The sequence below is a fragment of the Canis lupus genome, chromosome X, assembly GCF_048164855.1.
Source record: "Canis lupus baileyi chromosome X, mCanLup2.hap1, whole genome shotgun sequence".
Lineage (NCBI taxonomy): Eukaryota > Metazoa > Chordata > Mammalia > Carnivora > Canidae > Canis > Canis lupus.
Window position 1 is genome coordinate 18,242,378 of NC_132876.1, and position 20,247 is coordinate 18,262,624.

At 48.0% G+C, this 20,247-nt stretch overlaps 1 protein-coding gene across 1 annotated transcript; it reads left to right on the top strand.

Annotated features, from left to right (window-relative positions):
- The first annotated feature begins 245 nt into the window (after window positions 1–245).
- On the top strand, window positions 246–3,951 carry SMIM10L2B (small integral membrane protein 10 like 2B). The gene is made up of 2 exons (XM_072818261.1): window positions 246–1,117; window positions 1,994–3,951. The coding sequence occupies exon 1, from the start codon at window positions 492–494 to the stop codon at window positions 726–728; it is 237 nt and encodes a 78-aa protein (XP_072674362.1). The 5' UTR covers window positions 246–491; the 3' UTR covers window positions 729–1,117; window positions 1,994–3,951.
- The last annotated feature ends 16,296 nt before the right edge of the window (window positions 3,952–20,247 follow it).

Sequence of the window (20,247 nt, forward strand, 5' to 3'; positions counted from 1 at the left end):
CTCATCCCTTCAAGTGCCCATTGGGCTTTCGGCACGTCATCAGTATAGCTTTCTAGACCCTCTGGCCGTCCGCCGCGCTCAAGGACACGCCCCAGAAGCGATCCCTGGGGAACGTCACCTTCCAATCTCTTCCCGCCCTCGGGCTCTGCCCTTGGGAGCCCAGGAGAAGGCGGGGCTTGCTGGCGGGGCGGTCCCGCGGGCCGTCGCTCTGTGGCGCCCGGGAGGGGGCGTGGCCAAGCCAGGGGCGGGGTTCCGCTGGCGGCGGCTGCCCTGGCAGCCGGCGAGGGGCGGAGTTCTCCGTGGGCGGAGCTCCCCATAGGCTGCTGGAGAGGGGCGGTGGCGGAGGCGGAGGCGACAGCAGCTGAGGCTGCATCCCCGGCCCGGCCAGGGAACGGGTGACCGAAGGCGGGCCGGGGCGCTTCAAGCCTCGCGTCCCCCTGCCCGGCAGCTCGGGCTCCCCTGGGTCGGCGGGCCCGCGCCGGCCCGGGCCCATGGCGGCGTCGGCGGCTCTGTCGGCGGCGGCGGCCGCGGCGGCCCTGTCGGGCCTGGCGGTGCGGCTGTCGCGCTCGGCGGCGGCCCGCGGCTCGTATGGCGCCTTCTGCAAGGGGCTCACGCGCACTCTGATCACCTTCTTCGACCTGGCCTGGCGGCTGCGCATGAACTTCCCTTACTTCTACGTGGTGGCCTCGGTGATGCTCAACGTCCGCCTGCAGGTGCGGATCGAGTGAGCGCGCGCCGCCGCAGCCCCGGCCAGAGGGTCCCGCGGGCCGGGCCGCCGCGGGCAGGGGCGCGGGCATGGACGACGGCCGCCGGGACGCGGCGCGGGCAGGGGGCGGGGCGGCCCGGGCCCCGGGGCCCTAGACCCCCGCAGGAGGACGCCGGCCACCCGGCCGCGGGGCCACCCTGCCCGGCCCTGGCCGCGACCCCCCCGCCCGCAGCATGGCCGGTGACCGATTGCACAGAAACTCCACAAACGGGCCCTTTCCGTCGAGCTCGAAAGAAAAAAAAAAAAACAACGATTTAAGTGCCGCCGACCTGTTGCCTCACGTTGGCCAGAGGCGGGGAAGCAGCAAGGAAAAATTCTGCAGCAGGGACTTGACTGGCCTCAGTCTTCAAGGTAGGAGGCCCGAGGCTCCATGGAGGACCCATGGGCTGGCGGCGGCGCTTGCCATGACATCTTGGTGGCAGGGGGAACTGTGGACGGGACGCCGGGAAGCTAGCCCCGGAGCTGCCCAGGCAGGGGGCCGCAGGCACCCCAAACTCCCTGGTCCTCATTCCCAGACGAGGGTGAGGGGCAGCGGCGGCCTGGGCATCTGGGAGGTCAGCCCATCCCCGCCCCGCTTTGCCCAGAGGCCTGGCGTTGCCACCTGAACCCCAGGGAATGGAGGGGAATGAGCTGGGGGAGGCCCCAGGGAAGACTGTAGAAGGAAAAGATGCTGCCACCCTTTGCCCCCTTGGGGGACCAGACAGGAAAGCTGGTTGTGTTCTTGGCCAAAGCCCTGGTCAGGCCTCTTCCCATCCCTCAGGCCCCTGGGGTCTGGGCAGCTCACGCCCAGCGCTTGGCAGAATTGCATCTGCCCCGTGTTGGTGTCCAGGGGACTGCTCTGGGCCTGATTCTGCTGTGCCTGCTGCTCGCCTACCCCCAGGGGCATCCTCTGGCGCTGGGCATTTGGACATTTGGAGACCTAGAGTGGAAAGGTCGCCCCGCCCTATCCCTGCCCCCACAGTCTCTCTCTTGCGCCATCACAGCCACCCTCCCTCCAGCCTCTACCTCTGCCCTCCCGATGCTACTGAGTGCCGCCTCCAGCAGCCTCTGTGCACCCAGAGCATCCGGGGAAATGGGGATCTCCTTGAGCAGACGGCAGGCAGTTCTCAGGCTCGCGTGGCAAAAGCAGGTGGAGGAGGGGCTTGGGAGGAGACAGCACTTGGGGAAGCCGTCACCACTCTTCGTGGGGAGGCCACTGTGAAATCTCCATCTCTTTCTGTCTTTCAGGAGCCAGTGTTTGTAAGTGGTGACCCACCCCTTCTCTGGCCTTGTCAAGAGACTCCAATCCCTGCCCATGGGGTGCCCCTGGCCCCACAGCCGCCTGGGGAGCAGCTGGGCAAAAGGCCTGGGCCAGGAGGAGAGAAAGGACCTTTCAGGCAGAGGCACTGAGGGGTGGGGTACCCAGTGGTCCAGTTGTTGCATGGGGAAGGACTCGACCCTGTCATCTCAGCACTAGATCTCCTAGCAACACTTTGAAGGAGTTCTGTTCTCCCCACCTGATGATTGGAAAGACTAGTTCTGGGACAGGGAGAGATTGTCCTTGTCATACAGATAAGAAGTGGTGGGGCTGAATCTGATCTGCCCCCAGACTTTGGGAAAACCTGGCATGGTAGAGGGTGGATGTGGGAGGGAACTCAGGGCCCCTCTGAGGGACCTAAGGGGAAAGAGAGAGGTCCAGGGTAGGGAATGTGGGGGATTGGCTTTTCTTGGAGTGCTATGGGAGGTCACAGGGGAGACAGCGAGAGCTGAGGTGGACTCAGGAGAGTCCTAGAACCCCTTGCGGAGCTGACGTCTACCCACACGGCCTGGCCTCCCCAGCACCCCACCCCAGGCTTGACCAAGGGCTCCTCAGCAGTTGAGTGGCAGGAGCCTCTTAGTTTGGGTGGCAGGGTGGGGGTGGGTGGTGGCATGGCTCCTGGGGACATGACGGAATCAGGAGGGTGAAGGGATAAACCTAAGATGAGCCTGGGACCCGTGTGTGACTCCGTCTCTCTGTCCCCAGGCTCAGGGCCCCAAGCCCAGGATCACTCAGAGAACCTTCTCTGGATGGGCTTGGATTGGTCCCGGAGGACCCAGGTGTACTGCTACCTGGTGCACCAGGATGGCCAGGCATGGCCCCAAGGGGAGCCAGGAAAGACCCCTGTCCCACAGCTGCTCTGCCACTGGTTGCTCTTGGTCCCCACGCTCTGAATTCCTGGACCTGAAAACCAAAGCAATCTGGTCAGCCCCAGGGACAGAGTGGCCCAGTGTCACACCTCCTGCTTTCCTCAGCTGCCAAGCTGGAAGCCTGATCCTGATTGAAGAGCTCTGCCTGCCTCACCCCGGGGACTGAGGCCAGACGAAGCCACCATGTGTCCCCTGCAGCTCCCCACAGGGTGTGATGGCTTCCTTCCTTGTGCCTAGTGCCCTGGGGTCCCTGATCCGGGTGGAACCTCCCATACCCCAACCCTTTCCACCGAGGTCCAGTTCGGGGAGCCTGCCAGCCTGCTGACTCCATCTACAGATGTCTGGGGACAGCCTTCAACAGCCACCTGAGGCTGTCTGAGAGGAGAGGACGAGGGGCCTCCTTAGGGCTGATCCACTGATGTGCCCCTTTCAAGACCCCCGTCTCACCCTCGAGCGACCGGCTCCCCAGCTGCAGCCTTGTGGCTCAGGTGGAGCTGCCTGGGGCCTGTGACATCTCTTACCGGCTGGGAGAGGGTTGGGGGGAGCCTCAGGGCCCCTGGCCCGCGGCCCCTCCCCTGCAGAAAGCTCCATCCTGTGCCACCCCCTCCCCCAGGGTACAGGGTGTCCCTGCGCAGCCCTCAAGGGTCAGGGGAGGGGCAGGGGAGGGGATGCACGTCTTTCGCCCCGTGTTCCTGCCACTGCTTTCCTGACCGGTTTGGCCTTGAGTACTTAGCGCGCTTCTTCCCCACCCCTTCCCTCTCCCGCACTGGGCCCTGGCTGCCTGACAGGCTCTCCATGCACTTTATTTATTTGCAGTCTGTGTTCCAGGCGGCAGAGCTTCTACAGCATCAGAGCCACGGGCTGAATATGATGACTGTCACTTTCCCGTGTGTGATTAACTGCTGGTCAGCGCCCTCTGCTCAGAGGAATGGGCTCGTTTCTGCTGTCAAATCCTGTCACTCTAAGTTAAAAAGAAAACCTTCCCTAAGTTCAATAAAATGAAATACAAGTGGAGGCCATCCTTCTGGTGTGGCGCAGTAGCCTTCGAGGAGGGGGCCAGCGGTGATATCACGCTGCAGGGCTGCGGGGTGGGGGTGGCGGTAGGGGTGGAGGCCTGCTCCGGAGGTGTGGGGAGATGGGCTGGCCTGGGCCACTGCTCCTTGAGGAGAAGGCAGCAGTGGGGCCTGGCCCGAGGAGTGGGAATTTGTCCTACTCACAACCTTTATCTGAATGACCAAGCACCTCGGTCTTTTCTCCATTTTCGAGCTGGGCTTCAGAAAGCACTTAACACCTGGAGGCTTGAGGATGGGCTGGGGGAGGTGGGGTGAAGTGGGCTCTCTGCACATCTTTTTGGGGCCCCCAAAAGCCACAGCAGGTGGCGAGGACCCCTTGTCTCCCTGCTAGTCCGGTGGGTGCCCAGATTTGGGAAAGGTAAAGCATGGGGACTGGGAGCCTGCTGCCCTTCCCCCCAGCTTAGGCCCCACCTGTCCCTTCAGAGCCCCAGCCTGGTGACTCCTCAGAGAGGCCTGGCCATGGGCTCCACGGGCTGCAGAGCTGAGGGTGGGTACGCAGGCAGAGGCCTGGTGGAGGGGGTCTGGGGAGCACAGTGGCCCAGGTAGAAAAAGGAAGGCTCTTGGTCCCCAGGGGGCAGGCGGCTGAGGAAGCAGGGCAATGGTCACAAGGAGGAGCACAGCCTGGGGCAAGGGCCTTGGGTATATTCCCCTTGCTGGGAATTTCTGGGGGTCCAAGCACCCTGACAGGAGAGAGACCCTCCTGACATCTGCCACCACGGGAGAGATGGACCTCAGTCCCTGCCAGTGCCCGGAACCCGCCCTTCACTCATCCTGTGGAAGGAGGTGCCCCAGAGGCTGGAGGGGGGGCACACCCAGCAGGGAATGGCTGCTGGGCCTCTGGGTCTGGATAATACCAGTCGGGTGCCCACTTTCCCCTGGTCATGTCTCCCTGACCTGGCTGTAAAGTGGACATGACAATAAAACCCCCTCCTTGTGGGGTCTTCTGGCCCTGTGCCCAGGGCTTGGCCCAGACAAATGCTCGGCTCATGAGATGAACATTTCAGAATACTAGCAACAGAAATTTAAAAATTGGAATAAAGAAAATATTTTATTTCATTCACAATAGCCTAAAAAGAGTAGAACACTTAGGGATAAAGCAGATAAAATATGTACCAACCTTGCATACTAAAAATGAGAAAACATTGCTGGGGTATGCCTGGGTGGTTCAGCAGTTGGGCTTCTGCCTTCTGCTCAGGGTGTGATACTGGAGTCACGGGATCAACTCCTGCAACGGGCTCCCTGCATGGAACCTGCTTCTCCCTCTGCCTATGTCTCTGTCTCTCTCTGTGTCTGTCATGAATAAATAACTAAAATCTTTAAAAAAAGAAAACATTGCTGGGAAAATTTAAAGAAGCTCTGGATAGAGGGGTGCCTGGGTGGCTCAGTTGTTTAAGCGGCAGGCTCTTGATTTTGGCTCGGATCATGATCTCAGGGTCCTAGGATGAGCCCTGCGTGGGTTCTGTGCTCAGAAGTGAGTCTGCTTGAAGATTATCTCCCCCACAATCCTGCTCCAGCTCACTGTCTCTCTCTCTCTCTCTCTCTCTCTCTCTCTCTCTCTCTCTCTCTCATATGTATATATATAAAATGAAGAATGAAGGTATATAGAAAGACATTTCATAGTTTGGAGACTGAATATTGTCAAAGATGGCAATCTTCCCCAAATTTATCTGTAGATTGAACAGATGCTCTATCCAGATCTCAGCTGAGTTTCCTGTAGAAACTGACAAGCTGAACCCAAAATGTAGGTGGAAATGTATATTACCTTAAATAACTAAAACATTTTGAAAAAGAAAAAGTTGAGGATTCACCATACCTAGTTCAAAACTTAGTATAAACTATAGTAAGAAAGACAGTGTGGTATTGGAGCAAAGATATGTGTATTAATCATTGGAACAGATTGAGAGACTTTAAAGAAATCCTTACATTTATGATCCATTGATTTTTTTTATTGTGGCAAAGTACCTATAAGATGAAATTTGCCATTTTAACCATTTTAAAGTATACAATTCAGTGGCATGGAGTACAATCACAATATTTTGCAACTGTCACCAGTCTCAAGTTCCAGGACATTTTCATCACCCTGAACTGGAAACACCATATGCATGAGGCTGTCAATCCCTGTTCCCTCCCTACCCCAGCCCTTGGCAACCAAAAATGTGTTTTCTGCCTCTATAGATATGCTTCCTCTGGGTATTTGATAAAAATGAAATCACAGATATGTGACTTTTATGTCTGGTTTCTTTAACTTAGCATAAGGTTTGGGAGAGTCATCCACATTGTTACATGTGTCAGTACTTTGTTCCTTTTGGGAGGTGAATAATATTCCACTGGATGAATATACCACTTTTGTTTACCCATTCACATATGCTGTTGGAGATTTGTGTTGTTTAGAACTTTTGGCTCTTTTGAATAGTGCTGCTAGGAACATTCATGTACAATTTTTTTTTCATGTACAAATTTTGTTTGGACACCTGATTTCAAATTTTGGGATCCATATCTAGGAGTGGAATTTCTGGATCACATGGTTATTCTACGTTTAACTTATTAAGGAACCACCAAACTATTTCACATAGAGGCTGCATCACTGTATATTCACACTAGTAATGTATGATGTTTATGATTTTGCCACATCCAACCCTATAACTGTTATTTTCCTGTTTTGAAATTATGGCCTCCTGGCGGGTGTGAAGTAGTATCTCATAGTAATTTTTTAAGATTTTATTTATTCATGAGAGAGAGAGAGAGAGAGAGAGAGGCAGAGACATAGGCAGAGGGAGAAGCAGGCTCCATGCAGGGAGCCCGATGTGGGACTAGATCCCTGGACTCCAGGTCATGCCAAAGGCAGACAACCGCTGAGCCACCCAGGCATCCCTCTCACTGTAATTTTTATTTGCATTTCCCTAATGACTAAGGATGTTGAGCATCTTTTCATTTGCCTGTCGGCCATTTGTATAACTTTGTAGAAAGTTTAGTACTTAGGGATAAACTTGACAAAAGAAATGCAAGACCTGTACGCTGAAAACCTGAAAAGAAATTCAAGAATGAACATAAATGCAGAACTATGCCATGCTCATAGATTTGAAGACTGATGAAACTGACATATAGATTCAGCGCATTCCCAACAAAATCATAGCAGGACTTTTAAAAGAAATTACCAAGGTGATTCCAACATTTATACTAAATACAGAAGGCTTAGGACAGCCAAACAATTTTGAAGATGAGCAGAGTTCCAGGGCTTTGACGCCTTCAAGACTTACTATAGAATGTAAGCCATCATCCGGGCCTTGTGGTATTGCAGAAAGACATCAATGAACAGACGAGAGTTCAGAATGTACTCAGAACTAGGTGGACAATTGCCTTTTGACAGAAGCGTCAAGGCAAGCCAATAGAGAAAGGATAATATTTTCAAGAAATAGTATTGTGCACATCGGAAAGGCCTGCCTGGAAAAATGAAACTTGACCCTAACCTCACATCCTATACAAAAATTAATTCAAAACCATGGCATACATGTAAGAGACAAAACTGTAATACATGCCACTTGTGGGTTACTGTAGCTCTCAGCTGAACTGCTGCTGGTTGTGCTTCTCTCCGATGTCAAATTTAATAAAAAAGTCATACCACATCACCCTGGCGATAGGGCTAAAGCAGATGCCCCACAGGCTCACACTGACCCCCACATCCCCAACCCCCTTTTGGTGCCCCAAGACCTTTCCCCTTAAAAACTGCTCCGCATGGCTGACTGCCGCCCCTTAGTGGAAGGCGAGAGCAACGGCCCCGCCAGGCTTTCTGATGTAGTTCGAGGAACTCGCCAGGAGATGGCGCCACGCTCAGCACAGGCCAGATTCGCGGGAGCACAAAGGGCCTTTCATCCAGCTTTGACAGAATTAAGCTGCCTGCAAACTAGGAACCCCTGAAGATGAGATAGGGGTTTCCCAGTTACCCGAGGTGCAAGATCTTGAGCAACGAAGACCCCTGAACGGATGATGTGCTGCCGATTCTAGGCATGCTGCAACCATGATTCTCAGACACGGGGGTAGCAGGGCACCCCCGTGTCACCAGGGTCTGTTCAGAACCCCGTTAATACCAGGAGATGGTCAGCCCCATCCTTAAACCGGGGCCCGTGCGGTCCTGGAAGGCTGGGGAAGCGGAAAGCAGCGGGGTTTGGACCCTGGCTCTTTGGGTTGTGAGCGGGGACTTCTGCCAGGCCCGCGTACTCTCTGTCTGCCCCCCCTTCTTCGTCTGCACAAGGATTAGTGACCCAGGGTCCTGTGGGGAGTCGGTGAGGACATGTCCGTCAATGAACAAGCATCGCGCGGGGCCGACACGTGGAAGCCGTGGGGTAAACGAAGACTAGTCTTTATCGGCGCTTAGCCGTGTGGGCAGCTAGTCACACAGGCTGTGCGGGGTCAGGGACGCCAAAAGGCAGCCCCGTGTCCGCGTCGGGGCCACAGACCTGGTGGTGGGGGTCCCACAGCTGCACCACCTCTCAGGGGCCGTGGGGAGCGCCCTGCGCCGGCCGGAGCCCCAGCCTCGTGACTGATGGTGACACTGGCAGGTGCCACAGGGTCCCGGCAGGCTGTCACGGAGGCGGGGGGCGGGGGGGCACGTGGGAGGGGCCCCTAGGGTCACGGCTGCTGTGGCACCCCGCTGGGCAGGAGCCTGGCCTGCCACGCGCGGTCCCCCAGGAACGCCCCCTTCCTTCCAACGGGTGCGCGTGGGGTGCTTCACTTCTGCTCAGGGGCTCTCAGCTGCAGGGGGGTGGGGGCTCGCGGGGCAGCGGGGCGTGTGGGTGTGGGAAGCGCAGGGGTCAGTGTTAGGGGGGTAGGGTGGGGGGGCGCAAGGGGGCTTGGGGGTGCTGGACGCGGGGGTCGCCCTCGCAGCAGGAGAGAAAGGAAAACATGAAACAAAGGGGAAACAGGCTGACGACCTCCACAGCCTGGTCACATCCCTGCCTGCTCTGTCTGCCGCCGTCCTCCACTCATCCCCTTCTATGCATTTCCATCATGTGGGGCTCCCACGGAGCACAGGGACTTCCTCAGCCTCCTATGCTACAGAGGGTGTAAAATTGCAAAGTCAGCCACATTTCTTTCTGGGGAACCATCACATAACTTTAGATTCCTATGCCTGACCTGGGGCTCCTGAGGTCTTTATGTCTGCACTACTCAGTTAAAATACACTTGTCCTGGGAAACCCTCCCCTTGAGAATAACTTCTATTCTCTAGATTCATGTTTGTAGTGTATCCTGACCATTATAGTTCTCCATCATGACAGGTGGTTGACGTCCTAGTTTGTAGATCAATCTCCCGTGAGTTTACGTCAATTCTTGACTTGTAAAAATGAACTCATTACCCTGCAATGCCAAGGACCAGGCTTTAGACATGGTAACCACAGCAGTTGTGATTAAGAATCTAACTGCTAAAAAAAAAAAAAAAAAAAAAAAAAAAAAAAGAATCTAACTGCTAATGGAACACTCAAATATTTAAACTCAAAATGCTCCAAGTTGAACTTTTCATTTTTTTAAAAAAAGATTTTATTTATTTATTCATGAGACACAGAGACACATGTGTGCAGACACATAGGCAGAGGGAGAAGCAGGCTCCTTGGACTCAACCCCAGGACGCTGGGATCACAACCTGAGCCAAAGGCAGACTCTGCGTTCAACCACTGAGCCACCCAGGTGCCCCTGAACTTGTCTTTACTAAAAATCAAAAATACATTTCTTTTCTTCTGTGGCTCCCTATCTTGGGTGGTGTCAGAAACTATCCACCCAGAAATCAGGAATCATCTCTGAGTCAACTGTATCCTTCTTCCTCAAGTATCCAGTTAGTAGAGCTCCCCTTCCCATGGCTTCTGGAATCCATCCCCACTTTCCAATCCCCATCAACCTTGCCTTGGTTTAGACAGAGATTATTTCCCCATTGCTTCTCGACGTTTCCTGTCATTGTTTACCCCCACCCAGGTTTTCAGCCCTGCCCCCTGCCAATGCAAAATTCATCCTTATCCCTGATAATATGATTCACCAAAAACATAAATATGGCCATGCCACTCTCCTTTAAACATCTTTCGAGGGATCCCTGGGTGGCGCAGCGGTTTGGCGCCTGCCTTTGGCCCAGGGCGCGATCCTGGAGACCCGGGATCGAATCCCACGTCGGGCTCCCAGTGCATGGAGCCTGCTTCTTCCTCTGCCTGTGTCTCTGCCTCTCTCTCTCTCTGTAACTATCATAAATAAATAAAAATTAAAAAAAAAACATCTTTCGAGAAATCTCAGCATTTAGGAGTGGGACACTTCTCTCCAGAGCCTCTGATGCCTCTTCTCTGAGTCTAATTTCCAATGCATAGAGCCACACTGAGGTTTGTTTTCTTGCTCTCCAGAGAATCACAAGCTTAATAAAGCACTTGATGTTCAGGAGGACCTGGATTTGCGGTTGCTCTCCAAGGCAGATTGCATTTCACAAACGTCATGGAAATGATCAAGCACAGGAAAGTTGAACAATAATATGAGAAACTCCATGTTCCCATCATCTGTTGACAATTAGTATCAACCCATACTTGATCACACTTGATCTCTGCCTTTCCTACTACCACAGGATTATTTTTACATGAATCTTATACATTACATATAAATATGTATAGGAAATAGCTCTCAAAAAGAGGGCCAGAAAAGCCTTATGAAGAACTCCAAGTAAAAAAATAAAATAAAATAAAATAAAATAAAATAAAATAAAATAAAAGAACTCCAAGTATGCAATTATCAGATCTGTTGTATTCATCCATTTTATTGGCTTGTGAATTACTTCAGACATCCCCAAAGCCAGGATGGGGCTGCTAGGGTGGCTGATGCAGGGATAATTTTTTGAGTTTCTGGTATGGGAAAGTAGCTGGGTACCTAGGTTTCTAGGTACCCAGATCCAAAGGAGAATAAATCTTTGCATCTGACTCTGGCTGTGATGCAAGCAAATATAGCAGGTGGTATGATGCACTGCATATTGGGTTGCTGTATGAAGTCTCTGGCCAGCAACAGGATGGGATTCTTCCTGCCACATACTTCTAAAGATTGTGTGTATTTATTTATTTATGTATTTATTTATTTATTTATGGAGTTGGTGTGGGAGGGAGGAGCAGAGGAGGGGATCAGGAGGGGGAAAGAATCCCAAGCAGACTCCATGCTGAGCACAAAGCTCAGACTCCTCAGACTCGTGGCTGTATCTCATGACCCTGAGATCACAACCTCAGCTGAAACCAAGAGTTGGATGCTCAACCAACTGAGCCATCCAGGCGTCTACCCCCACTCCCCCATATTTTTAGGTGAAGCCGTGCCCTTTTTACCTTTTCATTACCTTTCTTGGATTAATACTAGATCCTGCTACTAGGAGACATAATGCCCCATCATGAGAAACCAGATCCCATAATCTGTCCTCCCCTACTGGTGATGCCTGAGGTTTAGTAGTTTATTAAGGAAAGGAAGAAGGTAGGTAAATTTATAGGTCCCTGTGAAAAGTGATCCTTTGGGCCACTACATGAAGGCCATAGATGAATATGTGAAGATTGTAGAGGTGTTGAGGGAAATCTCCTGACCCTGCTAAAGCAAGACAGAGCTAGCATGACTAGTATAGTCTTAGAAAAGGTCATCTAAGAAGACAGGAGTGGGCGGCGCCTGGGTTGCTCAGTCAGTTAAATGTCTGCCTTTGGCTTGTGTCATGATCCCAGGGTCCTGGGGTCAATGCCTCAGGTGCTCTGCTCAGTGGAGAATCTGCTTCTCCCTTTGCTCTTCCCACTCTCTTATGCTCTCTTTCTTTCTCGAATAAATAAATAAAATCTTTAAAAAAAGAATACTTAAAAAAAAAAGACAGGAAGATATGACACCAAAAACAATAAAAGGGAAAATAAACAAATGGGACTACATCAAACTTCTGCATATGGATGCCTGGGTGGCCTAGTGGTTGAGCATCTGCCTTTGGCTCAGGTCGTGATCCTGGGGTCCTGGGATTGAGTCCCACATCAGATTCCCCACAGGTAGCCCACTATTCCTCTGCCTGTGTCTCTGCCTCTCTCTCTGTGTCTCTCATGAATACATAAAAATAAAATCTTTAAAAAAGAAAGCTTCTGGACAGCAAAGGAAACCTTGTCAGTGAAATGAAAAGACAACCTACTGAATGGGAGAAGGTATCTGCAAATCATGTATCTTATAAGTGATGAATATCCAAATATATATAAAGAATCCATACTACTCAATGGTAAAAAGAAGAAACAATTTGATTTCTAAATTGGCAAAGATCTGAATAAATATTTTTGCACAGAATGCATACAGATAGCCAACAAGTACATGAAAATATACTATGCATCATTTAATCATCAGGAAATGGAAATCAAAACCACAATTAGATATCACTTCACATCTGTTAAAATGGCTAGTATCAAAAAGCCTAGAATTAACAAGTGTTGTCAGGAAGTGGAGAAATGGGACCCCTGTGCACTGTTGGTTGAAATGTAAATTGCAGCCATTATGGAAAACAGTATGGGGGTTCCTCAAAAAATTAAAAATATAATGACCATAATTGAACGATTCCATTTCTGGGAAAACAGAATTTTTTTTTGAAAACAGAAATATTAATTGAAAAAATAGATGCAACCCTATGTTCATTGCAGTATTATTTAAAATAGACAAGATACGGAAACAACCTAAGTGTTCACTGATGAATGAATGGATAAAGAAATTGAGATACAAGGATGCCTGGGTGGCTCAGTGGTTGTCTGTCTTTGACTCGGGGTATGATCCTGGAGTCCCGGGATCAGGTCCCACATGGGGCTTCCTGCATGGAGCCTGCTTCTCTCTTTGCCTGTGTCTCTGTCTCTCTTTCTGTGTCTCTCATGATAAAATAAATAAAATCTTTTTAAAAAATAAGAAATTGAGATACACACACACACACAGAAATATTATTCAACCATAAAAAAGAAAGGAAATCTTGCCATTTGCAACAACATGGATGGACCTCCAGAGCACTGTGCTAACTAAAATAGGTCAAATAGCAAAAGACATATACCATATGATTTCTATTATATGGAGAATCTAGATATATATACATGTAATACTATACACATATGACATATATACACATATTAAACAAATATATATATTTGCATACACACACACACAAAAAAAACTTACCTTATAGATTGATACAGAGAACATATTTGTGGTTGCCAGAAGCAGGGGATTAGGGGTGGGAGAAATGGGTCAATTGTTTTAAGGTTATTTTTTAGTTTGTATAAAATTGAAAAAAAAGAAGCAATAGATGTTTATTTTTATTTATGATAGTCACAGAGAGAGAGAGAGAGAGAGGCAGAGACATAGGCAGAGGGAGAAGCAGGCTCCATGCACCGGGAGCCCGACGTGAGATTCGATCCCAGGTCTCCAGGGTCGCGCCCTGGGCCAAAGGCAGGCGCTAAACCGCTGCGCCACCCAGGGATCCCAGCAATAGATATGTAGAAATATAATAACTTAAGGGTCACCTGGGTGGCTCAGTAGGTTGAGTGATTGACTCTTGATTTTGGCTCAGGTCATGATTTCAGAGTCATGAGATTGAGCCCCCATGGGATCTGCACCCAGCAGGGAACCTGCTTGAGATTCTCTCCCTCTTCCTCTGCTTGTCCCCCCTGGCTCGCATGCTCTCTAAATTATAAATAAATAAGTAAATAAATAAATAAATAAATAAATAAATAAATAAAACAATTTTTAAAGAAAATAAAAGAAGTACAATTACTTAGCATTGAAAATTCAAAGAAGAGTGGCAGAAGGTTGTATATCATTGCCAGCTATTGGGGCCTACTGACTCATATGCTCTCTTCCAGATGGTTGTCTCAGATCCCTAGTAGATGAGAACTCATTACACAGGGTGCTTTTATAAATAAATCTAAGGTCTTACATAAATGAACATTGTGTTAATGAAAGGAAAGAAAAAAGAGAGAATGAGAGTTTTTTTTAAGGCCTAAGCATATATACTTTCTTTAGCCTCATATTTAGTGAGCCAGGGGTAGAGAGGGCACCTTTGAATTCCAGTAGTTTCCAAAGGGGATATCTGTCTGTTTTTTTACCCCTCTTAATTAGTTATGTTTTTTGATAAAGCAGCTACGCTATCAGAGAAAGCTCCCTGAGGTATGGATGTTGTAATTCTCAAGTTCAAATAAAGTTGAAGAAATAATTTGAGTTGTTAATTGATGCATTCTACTATGTAGATGAGCAAAGTTCTTTCTAGTGTTGCTCAGCACTAACTACTATGAAGATGAGAAGTAATAATAAAAATAAGCACAATACAGACTCTGTTTCTTTTTAAAGATTTTGGTTATTCATTAGAGGCAGATAGAGAGGCAGAGAGGGGAAGCAGTCTCCATGCAAGGAGCCCAATATGGGACTCGATCCCAGGACTCCAGGATCACGCCCTGAGCCAAAGGCAGACACTCAACCACTGAGCCACTCAGGTGTCCCCAGACTCTATTTTTCAAAAGATTTTATTTATTTAAGAGAAAGAGATTGAGATAGCGACAGAGATAGAGAGCAGGAGCAGGGAGGAGGGGGAGAAGCAGGCTACCCACTGAGTGGGAAGTCCAATATGGAGCTTGATCCCAGGACCTTGGGACATCATGATCATGACCCGAGCTGAAGGCAGATGCTTAACCGACTCAGCCACCCTGGCTCCCCCAAACAGACTATTAAATACAGAGAACAAACTGGAGGTGGGCAAATTAGGTGAAGGAGATTAAGAGGTATAAACTTCCAGTTATAAAATAAATAAGTCACAGAGGTAAAAAGTATAGCATAGGGAATATAGTCAATTTTTATAATGTTTTGTGGTGACACCTGTGATGAGCCTTGAGTAATGTATAGAATTGTGGAATCAGTATATTGTACACTGGAAACTAATATTACATTGTATGTCAATTATATTTCAATTGAAAAAGTAAGTACAGTTGGGGGACCTGGCTGGCTTAGTTGGTGGAGCATGCAACTCTTGATCTCTGGGTCAGGAGGTTGAACCACACATTGGGTTTAGAAATTACTTAAAAATAAAATCCTTTTAAAAATTAAGCACATGGGGATCCCTGGGTGGCTCAGCGGTTTAGCACCTGCCTTTGGCCCAGGGCGTGATCCTGGAGTCCCGGGATTGAGTCCCGCGTCGGGCTCCCTGCATGGGGCCTGCTTCTCCCTCTGCCTGTGTCTCTGCTTCTCTCTCTCTCTGTCTCTCTCATGAATGAATAAATAAAATCTTTAAAAAAATAAATAAAAATAAAAATTAAGCACAATAAACGAGGGGCAAAATATTAAACACAAGAGTGCACTGATGAACATGAAAGTATGAATTTAGGTAATTCTCATTAGAAAGAAAAAAATCTGGGGTGCCTGGGTGGCTCAGTCAGTTGAGTGTCTGCCTTTGGCTCAGGTCATGATCCCAGGATCCTGGGATCAAGCCCCACATCAGGCTCCCTGCTCATCTGGAAGCCTTCTTCTTCCTCTCCTGCTCCCCCTGCTTGTGCTCTCTCTCTCCTCCTCCCTGTCAAATAAATAAATAATTTTTAAAAAGAAAAATCTTAGAAATTCCATAACTGAGATTTATTTCCATGATAAAATTAAATTTGAATTCATATTATTATTATTTAGAAGGGGGGCAGAGAAAGGATGGGCAGAGGGAGAGGAAGAATGAATCTAGAGCAGACTCCATGCACATGAGTCCTACATGGGACTCAATGTCATGACCCTGAGATCATAACCTGAACTGAAATCAAGAGTCTGACGCTTAACCAACGGAGCCACCCAGACACCCCTTGAATTCATATGATTATTGGCAGTATATATTGGAATGGGTAAAACTTATATCATTATTGTCATTAATAAATTTTATGACAGATAACTGTACTGGATTTCAGGGTGTGACTTTTTTTTCTGTGTTGAATTGATGCAAATCAGCCTTTTTCTTGGTCTCTCTTAGGGTGATGTCTACAGATTTTGTGCAGTGCAGTTCACTGGTTTGTCCAGATAGCTCTCTGAACAGTGAAGCCAGCCTTTTAGATTCCTGCTTCTCCTAACACAGATAAGCCTTGGAAAAGTGCCTAACTGATTATTTTTCTAACTCTAACTTCTCATGTAGACACAACTTTGGTTTTCACTTGGATTTGGCAGCCGTGGAGTTTGTTTTGAGGCTCTATATAAAATCATCCAAATTGGCAGCTCCAACAGCATAGTTGCGATTAATATTACAATGAGCAAGTATACTCAGGGCAGAATTGCTGGAATCGTGACAACTTTCAGGCATTATCTCAGCTTCCTGAAAATTTAAAAACTGCTCCGTAAGAAACATGTTATTTATCATTAATTTTCTAGAGTCTTAATTTCTTTTTCTTGTATTTTTGTATATACATTCTTAGGGCCATTAAACACACACACACACATATCTGTTCACAGCCATTACTTGGATTCAACTCACTGTCAAATCTACCAGTTTTTCTTTTTTCTTTTTTGCTTTGTTCTCCACATTCTTGGAAAAATAAAAACACCCTCTGGGCACCTGGGTGGCTCAGTCAGTTAAGCATCTGCCTTTGACTCAGGTCATGATCTCAAGGTCCTGGGATTGAGCTCCACATCGGGCTCCCTGCTAAGCAGGGAGTCTGCTTCTCACTCTCCCTCTGCACCTCTCTCGTACTCTGTCTCTCTCCTTCTCTCAAATAAATCAATAAAATCTTTTTAAAAACTCACCCTCCATTTTCTTCTCTCCATGAAAAGAACTGGATTTTTTTTCAGGTTTTAAAGATTTTATTTATTTATCTCATGCCTCACAGAGAGAGGCAGAGACATAGGCAGAGGGGAAGCAGGCTCCATACAAGAAGCCCTATGCAGGACTCGATCCCCGGACTCCAGGATCACGCCCTGAGTCAAAGGCATGCTCAACCATTGAGCCACCCAGGCATCCCTGGATTTTGTTTTAATGTAAATAAACTAACATGGAATGAGGAGACTTGTGTTGATTATGGACTGAAAGTGGGTAATGGATTTAGTGCATGTTATTCAACTCTGCAGATGTATTGAAGTCAACCATGTAAATCAGAGTGTGTAGTGAGACCTAATCAGGAAACTGCCAAGTGAAACCAAATTTAGCAAGTTCTGCTGCTCTCTTCAGATACTATAATTTTTATAAGATCTTCATAGGAATGTTGTTTTGTGCAAGTGCTTTCAGCATACCTATTTGATCTTTTTTATAGGGAGACAGTATACATTCTAAGTCATATATTGGATACACACACACTCACACACACATGTCCCCTGCTCAGATGTTTTCAGATGCATGTAAATTCAGATTCAACTTCAGACAATGGTATTGAACCAGAACCCAGGTTCCTGCTGAAATCTGGTCAGTTGGTCCTATGATTACGGGATCACTTTGATGCCAAAAAAAAGAGAAAGAACTCAGGAAGGACAGAACTGGAAAAAGTGGGCACACAGTTAAATCCTGTTTAAACTGGTATCAGAACCTTGGTTCTTTAACTCTGAAGAATCTTCCATTACATCACAGTGCCTGCTTTTACAAAATCATTGCAAGGCCAGATTCAGAATAGGTAAGTCAGAGGTCTGCTTCCCGCACTGCGGCGTGAAGAGCTCCATGGGCCCGCTCCCATGTGAAACTGGTGAAAATTATTTCAAAACCAGCCATTTAAAGTCTTTGGAAATGGGGCTAAGGGAATGCAGTAAATGAAGAAACACTCATTTAAGAAAACCTTCTAAAACAGCTCTTGATGGGTTTGACGTGATTTGTCTTTTGTCGGGGTGGGGAGGCTGTGACTTTGGCTTTGTCTCTGTCTTTTGGTTGCTTTCATTGTTTACAATATGTCCATTTGTGCTTAGACAAAGGATCTTGGAATTTTATACATGGAAAGATGTCAAACGTATCTGTGCCCTATTTGTATCCTACAGGGTGAAGGCAATGGTCATAGGCTGTTTGAACTACCCCACCTTTTCTCTGAGAGCTGTCCACTGCAAATACACCATTCTCCTGGTTGTGTGACAGAGTCCTTTGGCCATAGCAACTTGGTTTGATACTGGTTTCCTCACCCTAGTTAAGGCAATCATAGTCTTTGTCCCATGAATTTTAGAGTATTGAACTGGACCCCGAGTGATTTCCTGCTAAGTCTCTTTAACATCATTTCTTTTGAGAATTTTACTTAGATGACCTACTGTTGGTTTCTCCTGAGCTACCCTTGTTCCTGTCCTTGTGACACTTGTTCATTGGCTTGGTTCCAATTGGATTTTGTAAAATACTTGCATTCTTTTAATAAATTTTTTTGCTGCTGTTGGAGAAGCTCCCATTTGGAGATTTTTATTATTTGCAATGAATGCAAATGTGATCAAGGCAGCATGTGCTTCTGCCATTAAGGGTATATGCCAGGGCAGAACTCCCAGCTCTGTAATTTGAGGCACTGATGTCAGGTGGTTGGTGGCAGGGTGAGGGGCCTAAGGTAAGAAATGTAGTAGATAATCCAACATATAATTCCTATGAAAAGTGGCCACTTCATGAAGATTATAAATACATGTTCAGATACTATGGGAGTGATGGGGCATCTTCTCTTCCTGCTAGAATAAGGCAGAGGTAGGGTGACCAACCCATTCTGCCCAAGAACAGTACAGAAGTCATGAGACTCAAAACTGGAAGCAGCAAGCATGCAGTAATTCCCGGTCAAGCCTGTGTTAGAATCTTGGTCCCTTAAAAATATGAAATAGTTCTCATTATTCTACACTACCTGGCCTCAGAAAGTCTTATTAAGAGCAGAATCTGGAGAGTCAGGTCAGTGAAGATTATCTGTGACACTGTCCTTTAAAAATATCTATATAAAAAAAATATCAATATAGGGGTGCCTGGGTGGCCTACTCTGTTAAACATCCGCCTTTGGCTCAGGTCATGATCCCAGGGTTCTGGAATTGAGCTGTTATTGGGCTCCCTGCTCAATGCGGAGTCTGCTTCTCCCTCTGCTCCTAACCTGCTTGTGCTCTCTCTCTCTCAAATAAATAAAATCTTTAAAAATAGATATCAAAACATTTCCCACTACTTGTATAAAATTTTCAATTAACTACTATTGCATGTCCTCTATACAGCTGACTATGATTTAAACATTTGTCAAATAGCCTTATCATTGTCATGATTAAAATCCCCCCCCACCCCGGGACGCCTGGGTGGCTCAGCGGTTTGGTGCATGCCTTTGGCCCATGGCATAATCCTGGGGTCCCAGGATCGAGTCCCACATCAGGCACCCTCCGCCTTTGTCTCTGATTGCCCCCCACCTCTCCCTCTCTGTGTGTTTCTCTCATTAATAAATAAATAAAATCTTAATAAAAATAAATAAAATCCCCCCCCCATGAGAAGAGACAGCAAGACTGTGGCCATCTGTGGGACACAGGTCTCTCCCTGGGATTTCATAAGGATCTTGGTCCATAGGTGTGAGCAGCTCTGTTCTTGCCTCCCAGTCAAGAGGGACCCGTCTGCCACATCTCTCGTGCTGTGGGAGGGGTTGCTTAGCATGCGGAAGACAAAACACCTCCTTTCTGGTCTCCCAGGGTAGCTGGAATTGTATTTATAAATATCCCCATTATTACTCTCTCTGGGGTAAGGAATGGGTTGTCCATGGAGCTGTGAGCCACTCCTACCCAGCTATGCTCACCCGCACTGCAAACAGTACACTGTCTCCACAGTGTGTGTCCCTGTGAGTCTCAGAAATGCTCTTCCGTGTGGTGACCAGTTTGTGAGGGACTTAGGGGTTATGTGTGCAGACGGTCAGTGACACATGGGGTATTTTAACTCACAGGACAGCATTTCAGCACTGGCAGAGCCACAAGTGGCAACAGATGGTCTTTCCAAGCTTCTGATGGGGACTCAGTAATGAATCTTTGTCACAATTCAGATGTGGCTTGGATGCCTGGCTCCACTAGCTGTTCAGTGATAAAGGAAATTTTCAACTTTTAATGTTTGTGGAACCTGTTCCTGGGCTCCCAGGGAACCTGTGCTTGAATATTTACTGAGGTTAAACGGCTTAACAAAGCCTCAATGCATGGGCTCTATTTCTGCCCTGAGCCCACATCGTATGTCTGCCTTATTAAAAAAATAATAATAAATAACCAAAAAGGAGAATTCTAAACATAAAGATAAGAAAAACAACAACAACACCCCTCCCTGATTCCCATGAGATTATCATCATATGGCCTTGTA